The 22,195-nt window shown below is 44.6% G+C and overlaps 2 protein-coding genes and 2 non-coding genes across 7 annotated transcripts in view; all 4 read left to right on the forward strand.

Annotated features, from left to right (window-relative positions):
* Window positions 1–4,096, forward strand: part of camkvl (CaM kinase-like vesicle-associated, like) — a 33,074-nt gene extending 28,978 nt beyond the window's left edge. For 2 of the 3 annotated variants that reach the window (XM_068596699.1, XM_068596697.1), the window contains 2 exons: window positions 1–65; window positions 1,518–4,096. The exon at window positions 1–65 is cut by the window's left edge and continues 23 nt beyond it. In XM_068596699.1, coding sequence (XP_068452800.1) covers window positions 1–65; window positions 1,518–3,014 — 1,562 coding nt within the window. In that variant the 3' untranslated portion in view covers window positions 3,015–4,096. The remainder of the gene's footprint in view (window positions 66–1,517) is intronic. The other variant, XM_068596700.1, reaches the window with a different exon arrangement.
* A 452-nt stretch (window positions 4,097–4,548) lies between these two features.
* Window positions 4,549–21,826, forward strand: uba1 (ubiquitin-like modifier activating enzyme 1). Of its 2 annotated transcripts, none has more exons than XM_068596665.1 (26): window positions 4,549–4,763; window positions 7,886–8,002; window positions 8,082–8,140; window positions 8,269–8,437; window positions 9,635–9,769; window positions 9,863–9,969; window positions 10,058–10,148; window positions 10,273–10,405; window positions 10,492–10,589; window positions 10,702–10,848; window positions 11,091–11,267; window positions 12,002–12,109; window positions 12,212–12,292; window positions 12,604–12,756; window positions 15,939–16,104; window positions 16,189–16,385; window positions 16,532–16,596; window positions 16,790–16,985; window positions 17,308–17,382; window positions 17,482–17,671; window positions 17,834–17,919; window positions 18,891–18,983; window positions 19,823–20,014; window positions 20,347–20,448; window positions 20,532–20,632; window positions 20,719–21,826. In XM_068596665.1, exons 2-26 carry the CDS (start codon window positions 7,886–7,888, stop codon window positions 20,852–20,854), a joined length of 3,174 nt encoding a protein of 1,057 aa, XP_068452766.1. In that variant the 5' UTR covers window positions 4,549–4,763; the 3' UTR covers window positions 20,855–21,826. The 2 variants fall into 2 exon arrangements, with proteins under 2 accessions (XP_068452766.1, XP_068452767.1); XM_068596666.1 differs by lacking the exon at window positions 4,549–4,763 and adding an exon at window positions 6,221–6,422.
* LOC137799877 (small nucleolar RNA U6-53/MBII-28) lies at window positions 11,515–11,627 on the forward strand. Its single transcript, XR_011079462.1, has one exon. It is a non-coding gene; the product is annotated as a small nucleolar RNA U6-53/MBII-28 (small nucleolar RNA).
* On the forward strand, window positions 20,123–20,223 carry LOC137799878 (small nucleolar RNA U6-53/MBII-28). Its single transcript, XR_011079463.1, has one exon. It is a non-coding gene; the product is annotated as a small nucleolar RNA U6-53/MBII-28 (small nucleolar RNA).
* Window positions 21,827–22,195: the final 369 nt, after the last annotated feature.

Below are 22,195 nucleotides of genomic sequence, written 5' to 3' on the forward strand. Positions count from 1 at the left end.
AGAAGAACCTCAAGGACGGTGTGTGTGCCCAGTTTGAGAAGAACTTTGCAAAGGCCAAATGGCGGGTATGAATTCACTTTCACTTTCTTCCCGTAGCAGTACACAGACTTGGTGATACTTTAGTCCAGTATGCAGCATAGAACTGGTCTCTATGTAATGATGATGATTGCACGTGATGTGCTTTTACTGTCGCTCAGCATTCCAGTATGGAGAGGTATGTTTTAACTTTGTAATCGATTTGATGGCGGTCGAAGCGATGTCCAAGAGGAATGAATGCTGAAGACCAAGAAGGAAGAAGTGGAGATGGCACTGCTGACCTGACAGCACAATTAACAGTTATAACCCTCTTCTCTCTTTCCCCATGTGGTTCCCAGGAGTTGAAGGTATTGTAGTTCATTCAGAGGGAGAGTGGAAGGACAGAGCATGGGGAGAAACTTACCTTCAGTCTGGCATGAATCAATAACAAAACATCTTTCTAACGGCTAGTCAACCTCTTGAAAAAAGGTTTCTATTGGCAAAAGTGTCTAAAGAAGTCGACCAATCGGCAAACACTTCAGACCTCAGTCAGCCTTCAGATGTGTGGAGCATGTTGGGGCCGGTGAGACTCTCCTCAGAGGCTCTGTTCCTGCCCACTGTCACTCCTGTCCTGTCCCAGAAGAGACCCATCCACTCTGCCCCACGTTTCTTCATTGGATTAAGGCCTAAGGTTCAAAGTGGCCCACTCTGAAGTCCTTTCTCACTCCTCATCTGCACTAGTCCATGAAACCAGACTGGTAAAACACCATTACAACAGGGGAAAGGGTCTGCTCATGGTTGGTGTAGTTTGTGTAGATAAGGAGAGGGAGAAATGGAAAGGATGAAGGGATTCAGGCCACTGTGGACTGTTGAACAGCAGTGATTTGATCTACAGTCCTCTGTCATTCCTCTTACGTGAATCCTGGCTCATTGCCCCATACTGTACCTCAGTGTTACATTCAAGTCATACGTGAAGCTGTACAGAAGCTTCTCAGTTGAGCAATGTTGTATTCAGTGATGTTTCTGTGTCCAAGTGGCTTTTCACTTCTAGAGAATCAATCACCTGGTTTAGAAACAACTTCCAGTTCACACATTTCCCAACTCCTTCAGTGTTTGTCGCTAGAACTGAGTCCGCCGTGTCCTTTCACCTTCTCTAGACAAGAAGCAGTCAAGGAGTGGCTTGGATAGCGTGAGTCTGGAGATTGATTTAAACCAGGGTACAACGAGTCATTCTGGAAGAAAACAACTGGCACCAAACTTACTGCACTGTCACTTCACACCAATCACATCTCAGCGCTTAGTATGATGATGTGTGTCATGGTGCCATGGTTGTCTTCAAAGCTCATTTTCTATGCTTTGCCATAACCAACCGTAGTATCAAATTGTTTTTTAGGGAAACAAGTCAAAATGATGTTGATGAAAAAAGCAACATAATGTAAATCTAATTCTCTTCACATCACGACCCTTCTCTCCTTTTCTCTCTGCCTCTGTCTGTTTTGCAGAAAGCGATCCGTGTCACCACCTTCATGCAACGATTAAAGAATTCAGAAGCACTGATTGACAGTTCAGCCGAGGCTCAGGGCAGCGAGGAGGCAGGAGACGGTGAAGGCGCTGTGTCTCAGGGAGCAAGTGACGAGGGAGACAAGGGGGCGAGTGACGGAGGGGTTACTTCAAGTAGTGTGTCTTTAGAAGTTACTGTTGAAAATACACCGGTGGGTGTGGACCAGGAAGAGGGGAGGAGTAAGGTCAGAGCAAAAACTACTGAGGGGAAGATGAGTATAGACCAATCGGTAGGAACTTCCCCATCAGATATTCTTGAGCCTTCGTGTCAACAAAGCCAAACAAATGCAGCTCCAAAACCCGCACAGGAGGCACCTGATAAGGCCGGTGCAAAGAAAACAACAGGTGATGGACCCAGGAAAATGGCTGCCAATTTGGGTCAAAATAAAGTTATTCCAGAATCCAAAGCGAGCCCTGTGGTGGCACCTGACCCCCCCAAGGTGTCGGACGGTTCTTCAGGTAATATACTTGACAAAAATCACACAACCGCCTCCCTTGATCCCAGTAGCAAACGTAAGATGGCTGCAACGCTCCATGGCCTTTCACCCACAGCGCCTGCAGCTGCAACCGGCTCAACAGAGAAAAGGCCGGCCACACAGAGGGAGCAGAAGGACGAGACGGACGGAAGCTGGTGTCAGACGCAAATACCTGAGGCGGTGGCAGAACGGTCTGTGGCCATCACTCCACCAACAGGGCCTGCAACTGGGGTGGACGAAGGAGCAGGAGTTAGGTTAAGGGGGGATGCTAGCCCAGTGGGAAGACGGGACATGGCTGCCAGGACAACAGACAGATACAGCGCTGAGTTCAGCATAGCGAGGCCAGGTCCTGCGGCAGGGCAGGGTTGTTATTCTGTAGGCAGCTCCGCTAGTTTGGGCCGTCATGCCACACCGTACAATCCAGAAATTGCTACTGTAGGGATGGGGATGGCAGGGAACTATGGGAGTCCATATAGTTCCTTATATTCGAGCGGAGGAGGGGTAGGAATGTATGGGACCGGGCTCCCACATGGAGGAGGCTCCAGCAGCACGACAAGCGACTGGCAAATGGACAGTGTGATCGAGCAGATAGAAAAGCAAATGGCCGCAGTACTGGAGAAGATTGAGGGGGACATGCCCTCGCTGCTCGAGCAAATCAGTGACTGTCCTGCTGAGCCACCACGCGCCAGGAGCGTGCACGCCTCGCCTGCCATCGCCCGTGCACGCTCCTCACAGCACTCCACGACTGCAGCTCCAGCCACCCCTCCACCTCTTCCAACCTCTCCCAGGCCTGTGCTGCCATCCATCCCTCGCCTTACTATCCCTCCACCTGCCTATCCTCCGCCCTCCCCACCCACACAATGCTCCCCGCAGGCTTCAGGAGAGCAGGAAGACACAGATGGACTTCGGGATGCTGCTTGTTCCAGCCAGTCCCCCAGAGCCGGGATGGGTAGGGGGCTATGAAGCAGATTGCCATGACGCAATACATAACACCTAGAACATTGGATATATAGTGTAATTTTGAGGTTTTAAAAGTTCTCCCCAAGAGGTATCATCCACTTATTCCACCGAAGAAAAGCAACCGTGCAATGTTGTTTGGTTTGGCTGTGTGTTCAGAAAACTGCTCGTGAGAAATCGCCCTATTCAAATATCTCATGACTGGAGTGTAGGGGGACGACCAAAGGGTCTCTCCCTGTAGGACAGCTGCAAAGAGAAAGAGGGTGTGCGTCTCAAATCCAGATCGTGCGCATGAATGCTTACCACACAACCTCCTCATGCTGTAATCAAAGCAGTCAGCGCAGATATAGCAAATTATGGATCTACACAAGTAAGAATAGCTTAGAGTTACAGCAAGAACCTTATTTGTATTATTCCCTACAAACTGTAAATATACACAAAGAACTAGGGTTCCTAACTCTTGCTCCAGCACCATGTTGTGAACTTCCCTATATCCACACTGACATTTACCTTTTTCAAATCGGATCATTCCATTTAGTTATTTTATTGTTCCTTTTTTATGTAGCTATTCCTTCTAGTGAGGCTGCAAAATCGTAAGCTTGCAGTCACAGAGTTGTACAGACATTAGTCAAACTGAATAAATTTAGCCTTCCCATTGGCTACTGGAGGGATTTGTTTAACTGTATACTGTATTTAAACTTGAACTGTCACTCAAAGTCTTGTGAGTTGCTCCACGCCAGTTGAAGAATATTTTAAGACACAAGATAATGTGTAAAGGCTTTGCAATAACACAAACAAACACACACAAACATTTTGAAAGTTCTCCAAAGGTTTTTCCCATTTTAATCCAGTTTTGTGGACACATTCATTTGGTAGGAGTTCTGTCACTTGGGCTGGTACTGTCTATCTTTGCTCCTTTTTATCATGTAAAAAATATTTCTGAAGTTCTTTCTGCGTTTGGATCTATGTAATACCAAGTTATGTGCTTTTCTCCTGAACAAGTCTAGACTTCCACTATTCTGTCCCTCTGTAAACTGTGCTTTGTTTAAAAGTCTTTCAATACAAGTAAAAACAAACAAACAGATTAATTGGATTGTGTCTTGTTTCATTGGTTAAAAGCAGTTGTTGGCCCTGAGATGATAACAGGTTCAAAACGCGTTTCTCTATATAATATAATGTGCGGATGAATAAAACTACGTGTTACATGTGCGAGCATTGAGAGAACCGTTATCCAATATTTATCACGCTAGGACTACAAGCCCCATCTGGCCCTGCGTGAAATTAGGATTAGTCTATCCTCCTAAAAGCGCGGGGGTGAGGAAAAAATATGTTCACAGTTAACATGCGATCAAACTATTTAGTAGTGAATAATTCAACACACTTTATTTTCTGTAAAGTACGTTTGAACATAAAAAAATAAGACTAAAATGTGCTTCCGATAAATCAATTCGAAATACTTTTCGGTGAACCCTCTGAACCGGAGTGGTGGTTGTGGCTGTAACGTGCACATGTTGCTGCTTTGCTTTGCTTTCAACTGAAATAGAGTGAGGGGAAACGGTTCTGGAACAGCCGGCCAGGCAACCGTCCAGCGGAAAAACTCACACAGAGCCCGCCACCCCGACACACTCTTTCAGTCTACAATCAGCAGCAGTGTTAAATTGTCACATTGTTTTTTGTTTTGTTTTAGTTTTTTTTTTTTGCTTAAAGACAAGCCGATTTTAATACTACAGATCAGGCCGAGTAATATCGGATGTGGTAAGTTCTACACACTTGTTTAAGCTCTCGTCTTGGTGGAGTTAGCCTCAGCTAGTTGGCTAACACTAGCTAGTTAGCTAACATAGCGGCACAAGTAGGAAAAAGTCGTTGGGTGGCTATATAGCTCCAGCGCTAGCTGCACACAAGCTAACAACTACGCAGTCGTTTGATCTGCGTTATCGGTAGTCCGTAACGTTAGTTGCTGTCGGCTAGCTGAACCTTTTCAGCCGCGCGCCTCGGCTAACCATCGCTTAGAAACCAGTGGCACGTAACAGTTGACTGTAAATTTGAATTTGCACGTTTCACGTGTCCGAGACCGCTGTTAATGAATTATGCTCTGTGACGAGTACCGTTAACGGGATAACGTTAGCTGGGAAGCTAGTTGGCTACAAACATTAACTTGGATCGACGCGGTGTTCAAAAGGAGACATTGGCTCAACTTACATCACGCAACGTTTGCCAGAAGCTTCTGGCCATCTTTCAGCTCGATGTATGTGTTTTGGTGAACGTTTCAAGACAAGAGGACGACTGTCGGTAATAACGTTATACCACAGTAACGTTATATTGGCCAGTGTCTCCCATTGGTTTACAAAGTTGAGAAGTCTGTTAACGTGACATTAATTTAATATCAATACGTGTCTGCTCCGATAGAATGGTGGTAGATTGTGTGGGGGTTTCACCCCAAAAGGATGGTAATGGGGATCCCCTCGACATGTGTACCAGAGAATATGCGGCCCACTCTTTCCCTGGGCCTTTGTCATTTGCCAAGCACCCCCTCCCCCAATACTCCTCCTCTGCAAGGAATGCTCACCCCTAACCTTAATGTGACTGAGGGCCTAGACGCTCAGCATCATTCTAGCTAGCGAATAGCCTACCAAGTATTGTACCTGTATGTTATCTCTGGGGCAGCACGAGACTTGAGTGGTGATGTGTTATGCTGGACCCAGGACAAGTAAAATATCCTGATAAAACACTATACACTCATTAACGCTGCAGGGAGAATATGTCCAACTTGGTTAAACCGTAAGATATTACTTCAGGGTTGATGCATTGTGTCACGTCTGTAAGGTTTGTGTTGCAGCCTGGTTTCACAACGAGATTTCATTCAGCGCCGATAGATTTTTACGTTGAAAACGTCAAATAGTCTGTGTTTGCACTGATGCACCTGCGTCAGACGTGCGCTGTGCGTTTTTAGAATAATTACACGATGTTTCCGACACGATATTTCTGGTGGTCCTGCAGTTCATTGTACAGTAATATACATGGCATGCATCTTCTGGTTGCAAGGGCGGGTTGAAAGTGCGTTGGCTTATGTTTAGCAGCCAATGAGCTGAGCTTCTGGCTGAGCAGCGTGCTCGCAGCCATCCTTTCCTGTTGAATATTTCAACCCATGCGTCACAGCTCCTCCGCCCCTTTCTCTCCATCTGCCATTTTGGTTTTGTTCCCGTCTGCAGTCGCAAAGCCAGCAACGCAATTACATAGAAGAGACTCGGCACAACGACATAGTGACTCGACACTATAGCGCAGACCAGCCTAAAACCGCATCGCGTTTCTTTTCTTTGTACCAATCGTCGAATTACATTCATCGATACTACTGACATCTAGATACTGCGGGAGAGGAGCGGGTTCGCATCGGGTAGGAACCGAGAAGGATTATTGGTAAGAAAAGAGGAATCACTGGAGCACGAGTGGTAATGGCTAACGTTTGTCTTTCATTCGCATTTTTTTTTTTACATTAATCTCTAAAGTTTGACGGTGGGTTTTGTTTAGGCAGTGCAACATTTAACCGTATAAATAAAGGAGCTTTGCGAGCTGGCTGTCAAAACCAACCCGCTGCTGTCGTTTGGAGCAGGTTGAATCCGCTAGCGTTGGGCTCGCTAGCTTGAGAAGTTGTGTTCGCGCTGGGGAGAAGGCCTCGAGCTGCTGACGCTAACGGGCAGACCTGCAGGGTGGTGGTTTTTCTTGCTTCTTAAGTTATTGATGGCCAGACGCGGTCTACTTAGCCAGTCAATTCACGTCATTAGCGGCACGCAATCTAACGTCCTGAATCAGTTCCCCTCGGTGTCGTTGCTGATATTTGATGTAACGTTTCCTTGTTTCAAATGATGGAAATGGTTCCTAACGGCTGTGTCATATTTTGCGTTGCTGTATCATGGCCGGTGCCTTCATTTTCGTTTCCGACAAACTGCGTTCCAGTAAAATGTGACTATTTTATTGTCGTTGGTTGTAACGTTATTGTGGAAGACTTAGTCCCCACCCCCCGCCATCAATTTTAGCAGCGTTTATAAACTGTTATGTTTGACTTTTGGGACGCAAATCGAGCTGCTGTGGATGCGGAAACAGTCGGTGATCCTGTTCGCCGTGCGGGTGAATCTGTACGAGGGACTGCGGCCTGCTCCACTTCCCCAAGTGACTGGATTTGTCTGGTTTATTTTGTTAATCGCAAATGTAACGTGGCCGTGATGATACTTTTGAACAGATTATATTTGCGAACGATCTGTGACGTCTGCAAGCCCAGGGTCGTTTCATCGGCTTTCTATGGTGCTTGTGTCCACACCTGCAGGCCGCCATGAGGTGTTGTTCACTTTACCGCAGTGAAGTTTGAATGATTCAGCTCTTTCTGTTGAAACGACGTTTGCGGCCCTTAAATAGCAGTACAATGAACAATGGCAGTGAACAGCCAAGCCTGTCTCTGGGCATGAGAAGTGATAATGCTGCTATTCATTGCTCTTCTCAGGGTCTGTTCGTTTTCAAGCAGATCTGTGTTTGGCCTGCAGCCAGCCCAGCTGCTCCCTGGACCAGAAATCCTCTTCACCATTAAGGGGATTGAGGAGCATTGAGCTCGGATACTCTTAATATTGGAAACGTGGCATTGACTCATATGTTCGTCACTTATTTGAAGTATGAGGTTTTCATTAGAAAATAGCGTCAAATTAATTTACAAACGCGTGGGCACTGGGTTGCCCCTGTCTGCTAGATTTATTGAACGGTTTATTTAGCAGTCATATTATCTGTTGTAAATTAATTAATATGAACTTGTTTAAGGGGGAACGTTTAGTGGAAATATGGGGCAGCGTGTTGTCCCTGAAAGGACGGTCTTAACCGGGTGTGCTGGTTCACAGATGTCCAGCTCGCCGCTGTCCAAGAAGCGTCGCTTGTCAGGAACAGAGACGAAGACGGGATCCCACTGCTCCTCCTCTAACTCTGTCAGAACTGATCTGTCCCACACACCTGCCAACGTAAGCCCTAACTCAGGCATACACTATATAACTTTGGTGAAACGTGTTACATACACTGATCCCTCTCTGGTTTCCCCAGGGCATGGCTAAGAATGGCAATGATGCTGAGATCGACGAAGGCCTGTACTCCAGACAACTGTAAGTCTTTTTCAGCTGTGAAATTGATGTCCAAATAAAGAAAAACACACACATCTTGATTACTTATTTTTGGACTGGTTGTTAAACAATGCATAGTTGTGCTCATGGTACTTTCTCTCTTTCTGTAGTTATGTTTTGGGCCATGAGGCTATGAAGCGAATGCAGAACTCCAATGTCCTAATCTCTGGCATGAGAGGTCTTGGAGTGGAGATTGCCAAGAATGTAATCCTGGGAGGAGTTAAAAGTGTCACTGTGCATGACCAAGGAGTCGCAGAATGGAGAGACCTCTCCTCTCAGGTGTGTGGAGGCATGCACACACAATTACAGTTTTGCAATTGTACGGTTTGTTTTTCTTTTTTCTTTTATTCAGACTGGTCCATTCCCTCTTGCTTAAAGATGCGTCTGGTGTGCTATTATCTTTGAGCCTGATTCCAAAGTGCAGTGTGTCTCTAGCTGTTATGAGTCAGTTGTTGTGTAGTGTTGTGCCATCTAAAAAGACGACTGCAGCCACCCCCACCCTAACTGACCCAGATTCATCAGTGGCTGGCCTCTCTGGGTCATAATCATAGACGAGCTCGAGCCTGTTTTAGGGCATCATTACAGTGGACAGATTGTTTCGGTCTGCCAGGCTGCCTCCCTAAAATCTGATGTCTATTTAGGACCAGACAGAAACATGTGTGAATAGACTGCTGCAGTGTTCAATCAGGAGGCTCAGCAGAGATCTGTGGCCTTACAGAAGTGTGAGATTGCATATAAGCTGCATCTGATCACCCAGTCTTAGTTTAACCTTGTGCTCCTAAATGTTTCCCATCCCGCCAATGGCGTTTGCCTTAGTTTCCCTTCTCATTAAAGCTTAACTGGGTAGTCTGTTTGTTTTGTCTCTTATTTGACATGCCATCCATATTTTGTAGGAAAGCTGACGTGAACCAAAATCTGAGGCTGTGTTCACTAATTTTTAAAACCCATCTCTTATCTGATTTGGCTTTTCTTCCACAAAACAAACCCATTTATTATTTGTATTTTTTTTTAATCTAGGCATTAACATTTTTGAGCCAAATCACATTTTCTTAAATATTTATATATTCCACACATATATTGCACAGACATGTTCGTCTCTGAAGCAGAATTGGGACGAAGCCAACTGTCAACTGATCCTCTCCTTAGTTGCTTATTTTAAACGTCATTGCAGCCAGTTGCGTACTGATAGTGTAACTGCTGAGACCAGGTGGAGTGACTGAAATGTCCTTCCCAACTAAATGTCTTGGATATTCCCAAATTGTCAAGCAACTGATAGAGACAGCAGATGGGAAAGATTTTTAAAAATGGGGCCTTTTTGTGTGCATCGAGGCAATATCAGTATGGTGGAAATGGTTTTCACGGGGTGCGTCTGTCTTTGTGTGCACACGTCTATTCTTCCTTTGTTACCATATCTGGCACCTTAGCTTGATTGACTTTATCAGTTATTCCCTGACATTTTGTATATTTTGTGGTCAGTTTTACCTTCGGGAGGAGGACTTGGGGAAGAACAGAGCAGAGGTGAGCCAGCACCGTCTGGCTGAACTCAACAACTACGTTTCTGTGACCGCCTACACCGAAGCCCTCACCGAAGACTATCTGACCAAGTTCCAGGTATAAGTTAGGTAGAAACTAGTGCCCCGCTCAGTTCAGCAGGAAAAGAAAGAAAAGTTGGTGTTTTTAAAACTGTCTTTGTTTGCGACCTAGGTGGTCGTGCTGACTAACTCCAGTCTCGAAGAACAGCAACAATTGGGAGAGTTTGTCCACAGCAAAGGAATCAATCTGATTGTGGCAGACACGCGTGGTCTGTTTGGGTAAGTTACTGACCTTCATGTTTTACCTTTCACGTGGAACAGAGTCCTGTGTCCGTGTTTAATGTGCATGGTCACTTGTGTTTCGTAGCCAGCTGTTCTGTGACTTCGGTGAGGAGATGGTCGTGTTTGACACAAATGGAGAGCAGCCGTTGAGCGCCATGATTTCCATGATAACCAAGGTTTGTCCTTGCGCCTGACCAAGAAACATTTTTCTTCTTTGAATCACTCATTAGGACTGAGGACTAGCTTCAAGACGGATTCCATTTTTTTAAACCAAATGTTGTTCACTTTTGGTTTCTCTAGGACAATCAAGGGGTTGTGACATGTCTTGATGAGACTCGTCATGGCTTTGAGAGTGGAGACTACGTCACCTTCACAGAGGTTCAGGGTATGACGGAGCTCAATGGCTGCCAGCCAGTGGAAATTAAAGTTCTCGGTAAGACCGGTTCTATTTAGGGAAAGACAAGTTTGGACTAGTGTGGCTCTAACGGTTAGAAATTGACATGATTTGGTCTTCTCTAGGTCCTTACACCTTCAGCATCTGTGAGACTGCTGGTTTTACGGATTATGTAAGAGGAGGAATTGTTTCCCAGGTCAAGATGCCGAAGAAGATCTCTTTTGTAAGTGATGAGCAAAACATGTAATCGTATTACAAAACTGTTGCAACATGTTGATGCCGCTGTCACCAATCCAACCTCGCTATCTTTTATTTTGTTTGTCTTGGGTGTGCAGAAATCCATCTCTTCCTCTATGGCTGAGCCAGAGTTCCTACTGACAGACTTTGCCAAGTTTGAGCGTCCAGGACAGCTGCATGTGGGCTTCCAGGCTGTCCATGCCTTCCAGAAGAAACACAACCACCTTCCTGCACCTTGGAAGCGGGTGAATGTCCATTTTTTTCGCTTGATGTTTCTGAGATTTAATTTAATTAGTATGAATAAAAGTTTACTAGTAAAATGTTGGCCAAATCTTTGTGAATAACTTTATTCAGCTTCTCATTACAGGCCGAAACCAACTATTGTAGGAATACTGATGTATAATTATGCAGAACTGCAAGACAACAATTACATAATTGTTGAGTTTTCCTAATCTTTTTGTAACATGCTGATCTGTGTGTATTCCAGGCTGACGCTGATGAGCTATTGACATTAGCCAAAGAGGTCAACTCTGCCCAGACGGGGTCCGCTAAAGTGGAGCAGTTGGATGAAGCTCTTATCAGAAAGCTGTCCTTTGTTGCGTCTGGTGACCTGGCCCCTGTCAATGCCTTCATTGGCGGTCTGGCTGCACAGGAAGTGATGAAGGTCAGTCTTACAGTATCGGCTGGAGTTATGTATTTGTGTTTTTTAAATCCTCTTCTCTGTGATTTTTATTTGACATTTTTTGGGGTGTGCTGCCATGGAAGGAAATGATCTATCGATGTAGAGCGGTGAGAGTCGTGTTGTCTTTGAATGTTTGTAAATGTACTGCACTAACCTGTTAAAAGAATAATCCATCTTCACTAGATACGAATGTACACATGCACAGTGAATAGTCGTTTGGTGTTTGGAGCTCCGATGATGATACAGCCATGCTAATACTGATACACAGGCAGGTGCAGTGTGTCTGTCTGGTGTAAGTGAGTTCATCTCACCTTCTCACGCTGACGGTGTGGGCTGAGGAGAATACAGTGACTAAACCCTGCTCAATGTATTTTAGCAGAGAGCAGCAGTAGCTGCTGTGAGGTCTATTTGTGACTGACATCATGAGCATTAGGACGGATACTGACGGTACCTTTTCGATACTAAAATACCCCAAAACATTTTTTGAAGTACCGTAATGATCTTCAATGACCAGCAATTGGTATCGGCAGCATAATAATAATTTGGGATCTCAATTCTATTTGCACCTTCTTTCCTTTGTGCTGATCTAAAAGGAAAGAGTTTCTTTCCCTCGGTTATTGGTTAACGGGTGTCGTGCTATCGTAAGCAAAACGAGCCGAAACTGATATCCCTACTTTTTGTTGTCATAAATGCTTTTTTTTCCACTGTTCTTATAGGCATGCACTGGAAAATTCATGCCAATAATGCAATGGCTGTACTTTGATGCCCTGGAGTGCCTGGCTGAAGAGGAAGGAGTCGAGCTGACGGAGGAAGAGTGTGCACCAGTAGGTCTTCAGAGCACGTCACACACTTTAACCCAGGACAGCTGCACGTGATGATAAAACACAGGTGTTAGTTTGTTTACACTTTCTCTCTCTTTCTACCAGAGGAACTGTCGATACGATGGGCAGATTGCAGTGTTTGGCACCAAGCTGCAGGATCTGCTCGGCAAACAGCGCTACTTCCTGGTGAGTCAGCCAACGGAAACATGCCATCACAACTCCTTGTCCTCTTGCTAAGGAAGCTTTAAAATGTATAAATCTGGTGTAATCTATGGAGCCCAGGAAAATATAAGTGACTGGAGTGCTTTAACCTCTTGGTACCAGCCCGAGGCAGCACTTAAAAGATAAGTTAAGAGTCCACATGGTCTGTTTTTACTCCTCGTGTGGACGGTGCGAGCGCTCGTCTGCTCTGAGTGTCTCCTTTTCATCGCCCTTCTGCATTTGCCAGTGTAAACGTTCCTCAAAGTCACATTTCACGTGGGGCTTCATCTTTCCAGGTTGGAGCTGGGGCCATCGGCTGCGAGCTGTTGAAAAACTTTGCCATGATTGGACTGGCAGGCGGGGAGGGCGAGGTCATTGTGACGGACATGGACACCATAGAGAAGTCCAACCTCAACAGACAGTTCCTCTTCAGACCCTCCGACGTCACGGTGAGTTTCATAGTGTCTCATGTACATATAGAGTACATAGTGTCTCATGTACATATAGAGTACATAGTGTCTCATGTACATATAGAGTACATAGTGTCTCATGTACATATAGAGTACATAGTGTCTCATGTACATATAGAGTACATAGTGTCTCATGTACATATAGAGTACATAGTGTCTCATGTACATATAGAGTACATAGTGTCTCATGTACATATAGAGTACATAGTGTCTCATGTACATATAGAGTACATAGTGTCTCATGTACATATAGAGTACATAGTGTCTCATGTACATATAGAGTACATAGTGTCTCATGTACATATAGAGTACATAGTGTCTCATGTACATATAGAGTACATAGTGTCTCATGGACATATAGAGTACATAGTGTCTCATGGTAGATATAGAGTATGTAGTGTCTCATGTACATATAGAGTACATAGTGTCTCATGTACATATAGAGTACATAGTGTCTCATGTACATATAGAGTACATAGTGTCTCATGTACATATAGAGTACATAGTGTCTCATGTACATATAGAGTACATAGTGTCTCATGTACATATAGAGTACATAGTGTCTCATGGTAGATATAGAGTACATAGTGTCTCATGTACATATAGAGTACATAGTGTCTCATGTACATATAGAGTACATAGTGTCTCATGTACATATAGAGTACATAGTGTCTCATGTACATATAGAGTACATAGTGTCTCATGTACATATAGAGTACATAGTGTCTCATGTACATATAGAGTACATAGTGTCTCATGTACATATAGAGTACATAGTGTCTCATGGACATATAGAGTACATAGTGTCTCATGGTAGATATAGAGTACGTAGTGTCTCATGTACATATAGAGTACATAGTGTCTCATGTACATATAGAGTACATAGTGTCTCATGTACATATAGAGTACATAGTGTCTCATGTACATATAGAGTACATAGTGTCTCATGGTAGATATAGAGTACATAGTGTCTCATGTACATATAGAGTACATAGTGTCTCATGTACATATAGAGTACATAGTGTCTCATGTACATATAGAGTACATAGTGTCTCATGTACATATAGAGTACATAGTGTCTCATGTACATATAGAGTACATAGTGTCTCATGTACATATAGAGTACATAGTGTCTCATGTACATATAGAGTACATAGTGTCTCATGTACATATAGAGTACATAGTGTCTCATGTACATATAGAGTACATAGTGTCTCATGTACATATAGAGTACATAGTGTCTCATGGTAGATATAGAGTACATAGTGTCTCATGGTAGATATAGAGTACATAGTGTCTCATGGTAGATATAGAGTACATAGTGTCTCATGGTAGATATAGAGTACATAGTGTCTCATGGTAGATATAGAGTACATAGTGTCTCATGGTAGATATAGAGTACATAGTGTCTCATGGTACATATAGAGTACATAGTGTCTCATGGTACATATAGAGTACATAGTGTCTCATGGTACATATAGAGTACATAGTGTCTCATGGTACATATAGAGTACATAGTGTCTCATGGTACATATAGAGTACATAGTGTCTCATGGACATATAGAGTACATAGTGTCTCATGGTAGATATAGAGTATGTAGTGTCTCATGTACATATAGAGTACATAGTGTCTCATGTACATATAGAGTACATAGTGTCTCATGTACATATAGAGTACATAGTGTCTCATGTACATATAGAGTACATAGTGTCTCATGTACATATAGAGTACATAGTGTCTCATGGTAGATATAGAGTACATAGTGTCTCATGTACATATAGAGTACATAGTGTCTCATGTACATATAGAGTACATAGTGTCTCATGGACATATAGAGTACATAGTGTCTCATGGTAGATATAGAGTATGTAGTGTCTCATGTACATATAGAGTACATAGTGTCTCATGTACATATAGAGTACATAGTGTCTCATGTACATATAGAGTACATAGTGTCTCATGTACATATAGAGTACATAGTGTCTCATGTACATATAGAGTACATAGTGTCTCATGGTAGATATAGAGTACATAGTGTCTCATGTACATATAGAGTACATAGTGTCTCATGTACATATAGAGTACATAGTGTCTCATGTACATATAGAGTACATAGTGTCTCATGTACATATAGAGTACATAGTGTCTCATGTACATATAGAGTACATAGTGTCTCATGTACATATAGAGTACATAGTGTCTCATGTACATATAGAGTACATAGTGTCTCATGGTAGATATAGAGTACATAGTGTCTCATGGTAGATATAGAGTACATAGTGTCTCATGGTACATATAGAGTACATAGTGTCTCATGGTACATATAGAGTACATAGTGTCTCATGGTACATATAGAGTACATAGTGTCTCATGGTACATATAGAGTACATAGTGTCTCATGGTACATATAGAGTACATAGTGTCTCATGGTACATATAGAGTACATAGTGTCTCATGGTACATATAGAGTACATAGTGTCTCATGGTAGATATAGAGTACATAGTGTCTCATGGTACATATAGAGTACATAGTGTCTCATGGTACATATAGAGTACATAGTGTCTCATGGTACATATAGAGTACATAGTGTCTCATGGTACATATAGAGTACATAGTGTCTCATGTACATATAGAGTACATAGTGCACATTAATTGGCCATTTATTGGTTGAATTTCATATTTCCGAGCAGTGCTGGATATAGATTTCCTGTTCATTGTAACAGCTCCTGAGTTCACATACTTCAAATGCCATTGGTGTATGATGGTATGGTGTATGATGGTATGGTGTATGATGGTATGGTGTATGATGGTATGGTGTATAAGGTCATGATGCATCCTTAAATACTGGAAACGATGTTTTATTATCATTGTATTGGGGTAGTGATTTAGCTGGGTACCAAATGAAACGCAGTGACCTTTTGAAAGCTACTGATTGGTATTAGAACAATATTGATGAATGCCATTGCTCTGTTTATTCAAGGATGATTTGAGGAACCCACAACCACTATATACAACACGATTATAGTTTTAATGTCCTTGTGGATTTAATTATAAAGGATCACAACTCGTGCACATAAATTACAGTAAAGAGTATTGTGTGGGCTGAAATGAACTGTACTCGTCAGTAATTGTCACCATTTATCATTTATGTGGTAACAGAAAATGAAGAGTGACACAGCAGCTGCTGCCGTGAAGCAGATGAACCCCTCCATCAGGATCACGGGCCACCAGAACCGGGTCGGCCCCGACACCGAGAGGGTCTATGACGACGACTTCTTTGAAAGCCTTGATGGAGTGACTAATGCACTGGACAACGTGGACGCGCGTAAGACACCAACATTTATATTTTAAACGACTGATGTTTGAGTGATGGAAAAACTAATTGATGCTCTCTGTGCCCATTCTGCAGGTATGTACATGGATCGGAGGTGTGTGTACTACCGTAAACCCTTACTGGAGTCTGGTACTCTGGGCACCAAAGGCAATGTCCAGGTTGTGATCCCCTTCCTCACAGAGTCGTACAGCTCCAGCCAAGACCCGCCTGAGAAGTCCATCCCCATCTGCACCCTCAAGAACTTCCCGAATGCCATTGAACACACACTGCAGGTCAGTAGGTGTACAAACGTATTTTGAGCATTTTATTGCCCACCTCTTGATCATCACCAACTCAAAAGAAACCGCTTTTGAAGCACATGCTGTCTGGCTCATGAATTCAGTGTACGATTGATCTTTGCTCGATGTCTTTTGTTCAGTGGGCCCGCGATGAGTTTGAGGGACTTTTCAAACAGCCACCAGAGAATGCCTTGCAGTACTTGTCGTGAGTTGCCTTCCTGTCATGCCAAAGTGATAATGTGATATATTTGTAGTTATGTCATGCTGTTATCTCTCTATCCCGATCTCGTGCTTAGAATCCTTCTCAAACTGACCCTGCTGGGAGAACAACATGAACAACAAGTAACTGTTTTTCAGGTGTATGTAACGGATAATGAGGTTGATCATTGTCCTTGCAGAGATCCTAAATTCATGGAGCGTACTCTGAAACTCCCTGGAGCTCAGCCTGTGGAGGTGCTGGAGGCTGTTTACAAGAGTCTAGTCACCGACTGCCCCCACAGCTGGGCTGACTGCGTCGCCTGGGCGCGCAACCACTGGCAGTGCCAATACAACAACAACATCCGCCAGCTGCTGCACAACTTCCCCCCAGACCAGGTACATATGGAGCTCGCTGCGCGACGCCAGTCCCGGTTTACTTGGGACGCTTGCCATCTCGTGGTTCCCCCGTGTTCATACGGACTCCAGAACTTGGCCCTGTCTCCTGTGGAGAGATGCACCGCTGCTGATTCAGACACTTTGACAATCTAACCTGCTGGTTCTAATTTTCTTAATTTTTCTCACTGCCGTACAATTGTCCTGTAAACTGTCAAACCTACTAAATGTTATCTCTATCATGCAATATGATTTCCCAACCCCAGCTTTATTTTAATATTTTGCATATTAATGTTAAATTTTATGAATGTATTGTGTCTTTCAGCTGACCAGCTCTGGTGCCCCCTTCTGGTCTGGTCCAAAAAGGTGCCCTCACCATTTAGAATTCAACACTAGCAATGTAAGTCTGGGTCATTTATGCTATGTACTCCTGCTGGACCATTATCTGCTCTGACTGTCTATCAAAACTCAAAATATTGACCAAAGACCTCTTTTCTAGGAGTTGCACATTGATTATGTAGTGGCAGGAGCGAACCTGTTTGCCCAGACATACGGCATGCAAGGAAGCACTGATCGTGCCGGTGTAGTAAAGATCTTGCAGGATGTGAAGGTGCCGGTCTTCACCCCTCGTTCGGGGGTTAAAATCCATGTCTCTGATCAGGAGCTGCAGAATAGCAATTCCTCTGTTGGTAAGATGCACACATTTGTGTACATACAACAAAGCATTGTCATAAATATGCTGCTAAAACATTTTTCATGTTGATGATTTATTGTTGTGATGATTTGCAAGTTGAAGTCAGGGGTCACTGCAGCTGCTCTGAGACGCATGTACAACTAATCTTTTCATATAGACGACTGCAGACTGGAGGAGCTGAAGGTCCAGCTACCATCCCCTGAGTCTTCCAACTTCAAACTGTGCGCCATTGACTTTGAGAAGGTACAGTCTTTCATCAAATATCTACATTTCTCTGAAATCGCCTCAATTACGCCGTGTTCACACCGAACGTAGCACCAAATATTCACGCTAGTAGAATACATGTAAAGTCAATGCACAGTTGCAAAAAAGCCAATTTGTCACCAGGCGGCGCAAATAACGCGAAAAAGCGACGCAAATGTTTGTTTTTTCAAAGGAAGAAAACTCGCCCGACGCAGAGTTGCAAAAGCCAATCAACGTAGAGAAGCTCCGACGTAGCAGATTTCAAGCTACGGATAATATTATGAACACAGACACGGGCGCTGGATGTTCCCACGTTTGTGGTGTTTCCACAACGAGTATAACGCAGGAAGAGTTGTTAATGTTTCATGGTCGATAGCGGGAATAAACAGTTTCACAGGAACGTGATCGGGTCAGTTTAGGTTAGCTAGTGAGGCTAAGTGCTGCTAGCTACAGGAGCGTGACAGGGTCAGTTTAGGTTAGCTAGTGAGGCTATGTGCTGCTAACTACAGGAGCGTGACAGGGTCAGTTTAGGTTAGCTAGTGAGGCTAAGTGCAGCTAACTACAGGAGCGTGACAGGGTCAGTTTAGGTTAGCTAGTGAGGCTAAGTGCAGCTTACTACAGGAGCGTGACAGGGTCAGTTTAGGTTAGCTAGTGAGGCTAAGTGCAGCTAACTACAGGAGCGTGACCGGGTCAGTTTAGGTTAGCTAGTGAGGCGATGTGCTGGTAGCTACAGGAGCGTGACCGGGTCAGTTTAGGTTAGCTAGTGAGGCTATGTGCTGCTAGCTAGGGGTAAAGTAGCCACGTCCCCTTTCTGCCGCGACTGGTTGTGAAAAGGCGTATTAACCACATAAAGTTGAGCGAGTAAAAATCAGGCAAAAGTGTTTTGGTGTGAACATGACATGAGTCCTAGTGAACCCTCGACCTGCGCTCATTGTACTTGTGTTTTTTGTGACGGTTGGATGTGTTCACAGGATGATGACACCAACTTCCACATGGACTTCATCGTAGCTTCATCCAACTTGAGAGCAGAGAACTACGACATTCCCCCCACGGACCGACACAAGGTAGAGCCACACGTCTATGGCACTGACCTGGGATCAAATTTAAATCTGATCAATGTACAGTTGCATGTGTTAAAACTACTTATTGCTCTATCATAAAGGATTCAACATGTCTTTGGAGTTTGTATAAAATATACAGGTTGTGTACCGAGCTTGTCAAGTAATGAGTCGTCACAAATGTGAAGCTCCAGATACTCGACTAGCTCAAAGGAGGTTTTATAGCTTCTCTCACCAGCAGAGCTGTTTTCAGCTGTTAACATAACTGCTCAAGGGTTTTCTACTCATCCGTTAGTCCTCTGAGGCGACGATCAAACGCAATGTAGAGTGATGCTGGAAATGAGCCTCGAGACAGTGTAGATATTACATGAAGAACCAGACGTTTCCACCTAGAAGAGTCTTTTACCACATTACCAATGTACAGAGTGTATTTCTGATTCATTTAATGTTGTTTTCATTGGAAAAACACTGCTTTTCTTTGGAAAATAAGGACATTTCTAAGTGACCCCAAACCTTTGAACAGTGGTGTACATCTTTGACAGAACTGGCGAACGCGTGTTATGGAGCGGAAGCATTAGCTTGTGGAGGGAAAGTGCGACCTCTAGTGGCTGAATTATCAATAGCAGTTCTATTGTCTGCGGAGCTGACGGTTAGCGCTTCACGGCACGAGTACAACCATTTGCAACCGTGTAAACCTGGGGGGCCAGAGGATGACGTCATGGGTCGGCTCGGGGTCATCAGCGGTCACGGCCTTATGAGTGTGGGGCAGTGACGATGAACTAGTAATCCAGAAGGTTTTATTAGTTCTCTCTCATGATTTTGGATCTCTTCACCGTCCAAAACAGAGCAAGCTGATCGCTGGCAAGATCATTCCTGCCATCGCCACCACCACGGCCGCAGTGGTGGGTCTGGTGTGTCTGGAGCTCATCAAGATTGTCCAAGGACACAAGAAGCTGGAATCCTTCAAGAATGGCTTCATGAACTTGGCCCTGCCTTTCTTTGCCTACTCCGAGCCCATCGCTGCTCCCACACACAAGGTAGGCAGATGTCTCTGTGATGAGGTACCATGTGTCCCCTCGATGGGAACACATTTCCCTTCATACTCGAGATGTTACGCGTCTGCAATATTCATTTGGTGTTTGGAGCTCCGATGATGATACAGCCATGCTAATACTGATACACGGGCAGGTGCAGTGTGTCTGTCTGGTGTAAGTGAGTTCATCTCACCTTCTCACGCTGACGGTGTCGGTGTGGGCTGAGGAGAATACAGTGACTAAACCCTGCTCAATGTGTTTCAGCAGAGAGCAGCAGTGACTGCTGTTTGAGGTCTTTCTGTGGCATCGATCTATATTCTTCATTGTTTTTGCAGTACTATGAAATTGACTGGACGTTGTGGGATCGCTTCGAGGTCACGGGGGTGCAGCCCAATGGGGAGGAGATGACACTCAGACAGTTCCTGGATTACTTTAAAGTACGTTCATCTGCTCTACAAGTCACAGCCGTGTCGGGCGCACACTGAGCCCAACCTTATTTATTTTGTCTGTTCTTCCTCAGAATGAGCATAAGTTGGAGATCACCATGCTCTCTCAGGGAGTGTCCATGCTCTATTCCTTCTTCATGCCTGCTGCCAAGCTCAAAGAGAGACTGGACCTGCCGTGAGTATTTTTTCTAAATCCGCCTGGAAAATCTGTTTTGGAGTGTTTAATTCATTGTCACGCGTGTGTTCTTGTGTGTCCTGTAGGATGACGGAGATCGTCACCAAGGTGTCCAAGAAGAAGCTGGGCAAGCACGTGAAGGCCTTGGTGTTTGAGCTGTGCTGCAACGACCTGACGGACGAAGACGTGGAAGTGCCCTATGTCCGATACACCATCCGCTGAGCGCCACAAGAACCCACCCACAGCGGGGCGACTGGGTGGGCCTTCTGAGTGAGGAGGTGGGGGTCGGAGTGGGTGGGTTTATCCGGGTCGGCTCTGTTGGATCAATCAGTTTTGTTTTTTTAGGCCTGTGGTTTGATTAAGCCTCAGCCTGAGTGTACATAGACCCAGTAAGCGGATTTAAGGATACTTGTACGTGTGTTAGGGATCCAGTTGTTGCTTGGCTGTGGGAACGGGTGTCATGGAGGACGGGAGCATGTATACAGGACCTCTTGATGTTCCTCGGGAGCAGAAGCTCTCTGCTCAGTTTAATTCTCAGCCTTAGTGTTCTCTTGGTACTCCTAAACCCAGCTAGTGTCCCTCTGAAACATCCTCCAACTCTGTACTAGCCTTCAGCTCTGAAGGAGGGATCTTTTAGTCCAGCCAGCTGTCTCCGCTCTCCTTGCTCTCTTCCCCGCCCACAACCCCGTCGAGTAGACCAGTTCCACATAACTGTTGTTTTTCAGAAAATCCCCTCCCTTTAAATAACACAAGTCCAGCTATGAATCCCAAAAAAGTGACATGTATTGAGATCCATTTTGCCCCCCGGCCACATCGCTGCCCCGACGACACGAGAGCCCGAATCTGAACGCGCCTGAAGACTCCGCTGAGCCGAGTGGACGCCGCCTGGAGAGCAGAGCGGCTCACGTGGGCAGAAACGGACCCGCCGCCGCCTCGTCCAGCGCTCTGGAGGGGCTCTTGCACATGACATCAGTTTTCTCATTATTTTCTTTATATTTCATGTATTTTGTTTATTATTATTTTTCGGTGGGGAAGGGGAGGCTCGCAGAGTTTTGGCACACACCTTGTAGACCATAAATGGTCTTCTTTCTACTTTGTTAACTCCAGACGACAAACAAGTGTGAGAGCAAGGTCATGAGATGAATCTGAAATGGGAGCACTTAGTGTGATAGTGAATAAACATGTAAAAACACATCTGACTCTGTGGTTGTTTTTACTCTGTAAAGCAGGTTTGATCGTCTCGTAATGGCCCTTGTGGGGTTTTTCTTGTCGACTTGCTTCTTATCAGCAGTTTCACTATTAAACGTATCCGGGAAGCAGCGCCACCGCATTGAGACTGGATCTGTCCGAGATCATTTTTAGTTGACTGTGCTGGTTCAAAAGAGTATTTAATTAGTAGTTTACTGCGCCGAATGTATCCTCACTTCCTCTCGTGTCAGAATTCATTCTATCGGGGTCAAAGTGATGAATCTGATGGGTTTGAACACGTCGACTTCTGAACCCTGCGAGTGCAGCGGATGCAGAGTGTGTGTGCAACAGAGGATGTGGTCGGCTGCAGCATGA

This window comes from Clinocottus analis, unplaced genomic scaffold (genome assembly GCF_023055335.1).
Source record: "Clinocottus analis isolate CAN_PGR_092001 unplaced genomic scaffold, fCliAna1.0.p SCAF_39, whole genome shotgun sequence".
NCBI classification, from domain to species: domain Eukaryota; kingdom Metazoa; phylum Chordata; class Actinopteri; order Perciformes; family Cottidae; genus Clinocottus; species Clinocottus analis.